This window comes from Urocitellus parryii, chromosome 9, assembly GCF_045843805.1.
Source record: "Urocitellus parryii isolate mUroPar1 chromosome 9, mUroPar1.hap1, whole genome shotgun sequence".
Lineage (NCBI taxonomy): Eukaryota > Metazoa > Chordata > Mammalia > Rodentia > Sciuridae > Urocitellus > Urocitellus parryii.
The window spans coordinates 64,336,578-64,345,243 of record NC_135539.1 but is presented as its reverse complement, the minus strand read 5'-3'; the positions used below and the strand labels follow the sequence as shown (position 1 = coordinate 64,345,243).

The following is an 8,666-nucleotide window of genomic DNA, read 5'->3' as shown; positions in this document are numbered from 1 at the left end:
CCCGGGGAGCGGAAGGCAGTGTTCCGCCGGAGTCTTCGTGGCACCGCACTGCCCACCGCGCGGCTTCCCAAGCCGGCCAGGAGCTGCTGGCCAAGCTCGCCTGAGTACAGGGGGCCACCTGGAAGCCACCGAGCGGGAGCCCGACCCGGAGGCGGAGGGCGCAGCCTAACGGTCCCGCCGCCGCGCCGCGCCCCGCCCGGCGGCGCCGCAGCTGCTGCCCGCCCGCCCCCTGCGTCATGACGCTGGCGCCCAACGCGGAAGCCCTCGCGGCGCGCCTGGTCCAGCCGCGGGCAGAGCGCGGAGCCGCGGCGGGCGCGGGAGCCGGGCCGGGCGCGAGCTGAGCGCAGCCTCCTGCCCCAGCCGGGCCGAGCGGGCGGAGCGGGCACTCGAGCCGCACCGGGCTGAGCACGCGGGCAGCGGCAGCGGCGGCGGGCGGAGCGGGACACTGCGTGCCGGGGCCGCCGCCGAGGGGATGCGGCTGCCTCCCCGGGCCGGTGTGTAGAGAGGGCGGGTCCCCGGCCTCGGGAGCGCGGCGGTGGAGGGGACGGAGGAGGCGGCCATGGCGACCCCTGGCAACCTGGGGTCCTCCGTCCTGGCGAGCAAGACCAAGACCAAGAAGAAGCACTTCGTAGCCCAGAAAGTGAAGCTGTTTCGGGCCAGCGACCCTCTACTCAGCGTCCTGATGTGGGGGGTAAACCACTCGGTAAGGGCTTGGCTGCAGCGCGCAGTCCCCTTCCTTCTCCTCTTCCTTCGCGCCCCCCTCCGTCTCCCGCTGCAGCTGTTGGCGGGGCGGAGAGCCCTAGCCGGCCGGGTCAGCGGGTCCCCAGCCCTTTGGCTGCTCGCCTTCGGAGCTGCCCGCCCGCCTCGGTGTCCCTAGCCCCACGACTTGCGCCCGCTCCTCCGGGCAGCCCCGAGCCACTTGCGCCCTCTTTGGACATAGGGCCGGATGCGGGATGAGAGGTCTTCTCTGCATCTGAGCCCTGCATCGGGTGCCTGTGCCGACCCCTGTCCGTCCACCCGCGGATCGGTCCCAGCAGCTGGGGAAGTGGGAAGTTTGTGTGGGGCACAGCTCCGCCTCGTCTGTCAGCCCCAGTGGGGGCTGCTTGGGGTCCGGGTCCGGGTCCGGGTGATCGCCCCCTTGCTGGGGGAGGGGGGAGGTGCGGTGTGGCCGCCGGTGTCCTCCACGGGAGGGCAGGTGTCGGTATCCGGCTGGTCAGGTTCAGAACCTCCTGCGAGAGGACAGAGGTGAGACTACTGGAGTGCTAGGAGATTTGGGGCAACAGCTTTAGTGCTTAGGATCTTTTTTTCCTTTAAAGGCAATATTAGTGGACACGAGGAGTCTCTTTGGCAAAGAAAAAGCCAATGTGAATATGGCACTAGTGTTGAGCATCTTCTCTGCTCCTCTCCTGAATCGCGCTGCCGCTGTGCAGGCTGAAGAGCTCTTGGCGGGGAGTCTTCTTCCCCACACCTCCTCCCTCTCCTTGGGGAACCAGGCAGAAGTCACCGACTGCGGAAGGGCGGCTGGGGCGGTGACAACTGGAGGGGTCCCGGTGGACGCGGATGAAAGGTGGTCTTGAGTTGATTACATCCGCTTTTGGGGTTTGTTTAAAAGGCCGGAGGAGAACGCTTTGGAAAGGCTAGCTTAACACCACATCCAGGAGTGGAGGAAGATGCGCCGCTGCGGGCTATGCGGACTGCGGTTTGAGGGTCTGAAATAGCCTCCTGCTGATCTTACAGCAAGAAACTCCTGCAGTTTTAATCTACTTAGATATAGGATCAGGAAACGTGATAGGCAGCTTTTGACAGAGCCATGAAAGTTTAAATGAGCTTGTGAATTTTGACCGTGACCTTATCCACTGCAGTTAGCATCTGAGGAAAAAGTGTAAGCCTGCTTTCTGTGCTTTTGATTTCTCTGGGTGCAGGTGTGTCCTTTTCAGCATAAAGGAAATGTCAGAAAACCGTGTTGTTGTTGTTGTTGTTGTTGTTGTTGTTGTTTTCACTCCCAAATTGACAAAGTTGCTTAAAATAGCTCATAAACATTTTAAAAAATATTTTCCTTCCCTAAACTGAGTTGGGGAAAATGAGAAGCAATATTAGAATTGATAGTGTTTTATGGAGTGACTTTTTTTTAGTTGATAGATTATTATTTTCTGACAGATTAATTCCTCTTCCACTGAAGTTTATTTTAAGGTCCTGACAATTTAACTATTAGGAATGTAAACTAAGCCCTTAGGACAGTCTATAGATTACTGCACAGGAACTCCCCCAAGTTTTAAATAGAAAACGAAATGAAAATTTTCCTACATAATGTTTACAATTTAGTTATGTTTACTTTTGGTAAGTTTTCTTGTTGTTGAAGTTCTCTTCACTAGAATAGGACCTAATAATGAAAATAGGATGTGTACTGTAGTGCTTACTCATATTTATGGGTCTTTTTTGTCTCCTTTGGAGTTCTGGTGTTTTAGTCCAGAGAGTGTCTCTGGATTGAATCTAGAATTGTCAACAATATGCTTCTGAGGGCTGGGGATTGTGGCTCAGCAGTAAAGCACTTGCCTAGCACCTGGTTTGATCCTCAGCACCACATAAAAATAAATAAATTAAATAAAGGTATTGTGTCCAACTACAACTAAAAAATATTTTTAAAAAAAACAATATGCTGCTGAAAAAAATGTTTGTGCATTCTCTGGGAATTAGTCTGGACTTCCATGTTACTTTAGGAAAGCCTATAACTGAGCATAATTTGCTGTAATCATTTACGTTGTTACCTTATATTTATGAATTGCTACATTTGTTTTTTGAGTTTCTTTCTATTGGAAACATTTTGAAACTACTTAAACCTTATAAAAATTATGTATGATTACCAGATAGTACATTTATTGTTATTTTCTTTTGCTTAAGTTAGCATTCTTAAGTATACATAGCCAGAGTACTGGAGATTCCATAGTGTACAATGTAAGCATGTTATTCATTCAGTAAATATGTATTGAGCACATATAGTGCCACCCACTGTAGGAAAAGTTGCTAAAAATACATATCATATTTTTGTCCAGATATCTTTATTTTGAAGGCTCTGAGTTGATATAAGAAAGGTCTGTTTCACAGACTATTTTCAGATGTCTATTTTCATATATATATGCATATATATGTATATATATATGTGTGTGTGTGTGTGTGTGTATATATATATATATATATATATATATTTGTTTTTTTAAAGAATGCAGGTGCATATAGAGATGAAATCCAGATTGATGAAATCTGGTTGATTTCATTTTAGGTGGCAAAGTGTGATACCAGATAAATGTTTTATCATGACCTTCTGTGCACCAAAGTTTACAGAATAATGTGGAGAAAATATGTCCAACATATTAAAAATCTGCAAGCTCAAAGGGGAATGAAGGGAAGGGAAGGGGGGAAGGAATAGGAAAGACAGTAGAATGAATTGAATATAATTTTCCTATGTTCATATATGAATACACGACCAGCATAACACCACATCATGTTCAGCCACAAGAATGGGATCCTAATTAGGATAAGTTATATTTCATGTATGTATAATATGTCAAAATACAGTCTACTGTCATGTATATCTAAAAAGAACAAATAAAAAAAGACTAATTGAAAATCTCAAAAAACAACAACAACAACAAAGAATCAGAGAGCTGAGTGTAGTTAATGGGAACATTTGAGAAAGTATAGTAGGGAAGGAATAGATAATCGTATCAGACAGAATATTTTCCGTGTGTGTGTGTGTGTGTGTGTGTATATATATATATATATATATATTTTTTTTTTTTTTTTTTCCGGTACCAGGGATTGCTTAACCACAGAGCAACATTCCCATCCCTTTTTATTTTGAGACAGGGTCTCACTAAGTTACTGAGGATGACTTTGAACTTGTGAGCCTTCCTAGTAAATCACTGGGATTATAGGCATGGGTCACCATGTCTTGCCCTATATTTCTAATATGATCAGAATGAAAAATGACTTATCATGAATATAGCATGATAAATTTTAAAATTTCTTTGGACTGTAAACTGCATGTTTATTTTATCATGTAGGCATCTTATGATGGGCATCTTTCCATTGCTATGGTGAAAATCTCACTGGATCTGTGTTTTAATTCTTTCTTTAATTCTAACTGTTGACCTTGGTGTGCTAACCGGTTTTTGCATCAGTGTTTGTATCTGTTAAATGAGGTTGTTGGACTGAATGATTTCCAAGCTTTTTTTTTTTTCTCATTTCAGATTCAAACATTTTTATAGTCCAATAGATGCTTGACATTATATTTGAACCCACAGAAGTAGTAATAGAATATAGTAGAAGTTGCATTACTGTTATGAAGTGGCAAATGCAACAGCATTCAGGGAGTTTCCAAGCCTTGACTAGAGGTGAAAGAAATCTATGGTGATTTTAAGAGATTGTGAAGTAAGAGTTTGCTAGATTGATTGTAGTTGGACTGTGTTACAGTCTATTAAGTCAAAGTCTATTCGATAGAAATGTAAAAACTTGCAATTAAGGTGAAAATGTTCAAGTCCATTGTAGTGGTAATGAAAATCTTGATTTGGGCAATGCTCAGTGTCTGACAATAAGCCTGCCTTTGTGTGGTTAATTTGATATGTTACTGCTTTCTAACTTAAAAATACCCATCAGTGAATGGACAAGTGCCAATTTTTATTTTAAGTATTTTAAGCTGAGAATATAATTGAATACATAAAGGAAAAGATGACTTAAGAAGGCAGTTTTATCTGTTACTTTTGGAATTAAACTAAAAATGATCAGGCGGTTAGCTTCTTAAAATGACATTTTAATAGTGTGTGGAACATGTTGAATGATCTGAGCCAAGACTTGTTTTAAATAGATATTGCAAAAGATTTTTATATACTGAAATATGAGGCTTTTAGAAATTAGTATTTAAAACTCTATTTAAATAGCTGAAGAAAGATGTTCATCGTCTCTATAGAGAAATTGTGAAGGATGTTATTTGTCACACACTACTTCTATTCTTATTTAAGTATACTGTATATTTAAGTAATATAAGTATATTCAAGTAATACATACATATTCTTCTATACTTATTTAAATCAAACAAGTTATTTGTGGCTCTATCACGGTAGAAGGGCAGATCGGTAATCAAACCATGAGAAGAAACAGGTACTTGGGTGCTGTTGGGACTTTCTGTCCATTTTGGCTTCATTCTTCATAGGCCAAGGAACTAATAGTTTCTGAATTTCCCACTTTGTCATTTCTACCCCATAGAAATATTTTGCATGGTCTGATTTGGGTTAGTTATAGCCTCCTTCTGGAAAAGCAGATATGAAAACCTGGCAGCATCTGCCTGGTGGAGTTGGGAAAGAGCCAACAGGCAGTTTTTAATCTGATGTCTCTGGGTCCTGCCTTTGGAGATCTATAAGGGCCAGCCTTCCAACATCGTGCCTAGTTTTGTGTGAATTGAGAATATACAGTTTTCCAGGTATAGTATCCGTAGCTTGTGTTGTATTCCCAGAAAAGATGGGGATTCCAATAGGGTATTGGAGAAATAGTGATTTCTTTTAGGTTCATAGATTCGTATCTGGGCTCTGAAAAAAGATGAAAGAAGAAAACTAGGTTTTAAAATGATGTAAATGACTATAAAATTATATCAACTGAATATAAATTAATAAGGCAATTAAAATAAAAAATAGCATGATGAAACTCATTGAAGGGAATTGAATCAACCATCATTCAAGAACTTGTCTCCTCACACTATTTTTCTTTCTTTTCAGAGGAAAGAAGCACGCTAAGTAGACATGCATGCAGTATTATTGGGAGAAGTTGCTTAATGCTCTAAAACATGGGGTTATATCTGGAGAACAGAATACAGTTTCTTCTCTCTTATCAGATACCTTAGCATGAACTTTAGTATTTAGAATGCTCCCCAAAGCTGAAGGATCTGCTGTGCTTTTAGAAAGATTTTCAGCAAGAATTGTGATAAACGAACAAAATGTACTTTCAGTTGATAGAAAATGCACTCAACCAGAGTAATTAATTCAACTAGCATACACTTTGAAATACAAATTTTGGAATTCAAAGGAATTTTTAATGCACTTTGGTAGGATGGTTTGTGGTCAGATTAGGTTCAAATCCTGGCTCCATCATTTATGGGCTCTTTGAAAAAGGTTTTTAGCTGCTTGAGCCTTGATTTACATATTCTTAAAATGGAGACAATGATGATATTGAGGATTAAATGAGATAATGTATTTAAGGCCTAGTCCTATAATTGATCCATAATAAGGATTCAGTAGATGATGCCTAAAATGATAGAATTTGGATGCATGTAAGATGGTAGCATGTTAATAGCACTAGACTAGTGCTTCTCCAAATTTAATATGCACGTGAATCACACAAATCATGGGGGCTTTTAAAATTACCATCAGTCTGATGGGGGTGTTTTAATATGTTCTCAGGTGATGCTGATGCTGTTGGTCCATGGGCTGTACTTTGAGTAGCCAAGCAGTAGAAGGAATAGCTTTAAAAGTAAGGAGAAATGTTCAGAATTTGTCCCCTAACTGGTATGTGACGAGTCTTTAGAAGAACAGGGACCACATGATGGAATTAGGAAAGTTAGGAGAAGGTATTGTGTATTGGAAAGATATTAACTTTTTTTATTTAAAAGAAATATTGACTTGTAGGTGATGGTGGGTGGAAAGTCCAATTATAATATCCCATGGGATGTTGGAAAGATGGAATTCAAACTCAGGAACAAGATGAGGGCTGGGATAAAGAATTGAGAATTATTCATACAGAATTGGTAGTTAAAGCTATGGGGGTTAATTAGAACTCTGATGGGACAGGTTGGGGCCAACTCTGAGGGAATATCAGAGAAGAAGGAAGAAGAATCAAAGAGAAAACCCAGCAAGGAGACTGGAGAATTAGGTGCTCCCGAGAGCTTGCTGTTTGTGGATGTACTCTTGAGAGTGGTTGATTCAGAGTGTGTGTGTGTGTGTGTGTGTGTGTGTGTGTGTGTGTGTGTGTGTGTGTATAAATTCTTAAAGAGTGAATAAGTGAAATAGAGGTGGCTCCTCTTTTAGAAGGTTAGACGTAGAGAGTGAAAGGTGTCATTTAATTTAGGAATTCCCAGGGTTCTCTTTGACTCCATCTCTTGTCTGTCATTCTCACCTCTACTTTTCCTAGCCAGATTTATTTTTTTCCCTCGACTGCCATCAGATCCTCCGAGCTAAGGCTCCTACAGCTACCTTTATCTACCTTTCCTTTCCTTTTTGGTGTTGTGGAGTCTCACTGTTGTGTGAAGGTCAGGATTCTATTCTCAGAGTAATGCTCTAAAACAAAGGAAACAGGTTTCATCCTGTCAAGTTCACAGATCCCTCAAGTTCTATCCAGCGACTATTTGGGTTCTCTAAGAACTTGGCGGGGGCAATTAAGAACTGTTGAAGGAATAAGATGGGGGCGGTATGGGGTAGGAAATGGGGGAGAACATGCCACAGCCAGGAAGAATACTATGCAGACCGAACATGCTCAGGTTGAATTCATCCCTGCTGGACTCACAGTGCCTAGTTCATGGTGGGGGTCAGGCCCATGCCCTTAGCCACTACTGGGCTACCTGTGTCAGTCACATCTTTTGGATCTTGTTGTCCCTATTCTTAGTCTTAAAAGCTGTTCTTGGATGGACACATTATTAGCTATTAATATGGGGGAAGGGGCTGTTTGAAAACACTTTTTTTTCCTTTACAGAAAGAAAATCATAGCTATGTGCAAAGCAGGTGGATAGAGAATCAATATGCAATCTATTCATGAAAAATGTTTTTTAAGAGTTTTAAAACAGTAACTTACCTACAGACAGGTTTTTAAATGCTGTGTTATACTTTTCCACTAGAAGTGGTTAAGATCTGAGCTCTGAGGTCAGTGCTTGGTTGGCTGTGTGACCTGCAGCAAGTTATTTATATAGCCTCTTGGTTCGTTGCTTATGAAACGATGCAAAAGAGTACCTACTCCAGAGGGTTGTTAGGTGGATTAAATGAGCACAGAGGCTCCACTGCTTAAAGTGGGGTTACATCCTGATAACCCACCATGAGTTGAAAATATTGTTCGTGCATTTAATGCACCTAACCTATCAGACATCATGGCCTAGCCTCGCCTACCTTAGACCTGCTCAGAGCACTTACAGTAGCCTACACCTGGGTAGAATCATCTCACACAATAAAGTTGAACAGCTCATGTAACTTATTGATAGTGTACTGAAAGTGAAAAACTGTATGTTGGGGACTGATTTTGTTTCTCAGATGCATAAATAGTTGCTGGAACAAGGAAAGTTCTAGTAGATACATGCACAGTTAACTAGAGAATCAAGACTGCTGGGGGTAAGTGGTATGAAATAGGGTAGAAAGTGTATAGGCCTTGATTAAGAGGACATTGAGTGGCTGGGCGTGGTGGCACATCCTGTAATCCCAGTGGCTCGGGAGACTGAGGCAGGCAGATTGCAAGTTAAAGGACAGCATCATCAATTTAGTGAGGCCCTAAGCAACTCAGCGATACCCTGTCTCTGAATAAAATATTAAAAAGAGCTTGCAATGTGGCTTAGCACTCTGGTTTCAATCCCTGGTTACCCCCTCCCCCCCAAATGATCCCCTCGGGCAGAGGGATCAGGAGGGATCAGCCCGTGCAAAGGT

At 42.6% G+C, this 8,666-nt stretch overlaps 1 protein-coding gene across 3 annotated transcripts in view; it reads left to right on the top strand.

The window, feature by feature from the left end:
• Positions 1-467: 467 nt before the first annotated feature.
• Pip4k2a (phosphatidylinositol-5-phosphate 4-kinase type 2 alpha) overlaps positions 468-8,666 on the top strand; it is a 154,205-nt gene continuing 146,006 nt past the window's right edge. For all 3 annotated transcript variants that reach the window (XM_077802993.1, XM_077802992.1, XM_077802991.1), the window contains exon 1: positions 468-703. In XM_077802993.1, coding sequence (XP_077659119.1) covers positions 560-703 — 144 coding nt within the window. In that variant the 5' untranslated portion in view covers positions 468-559. The remainder of the gene's footprint in view (positions 704-8,666) is intronic.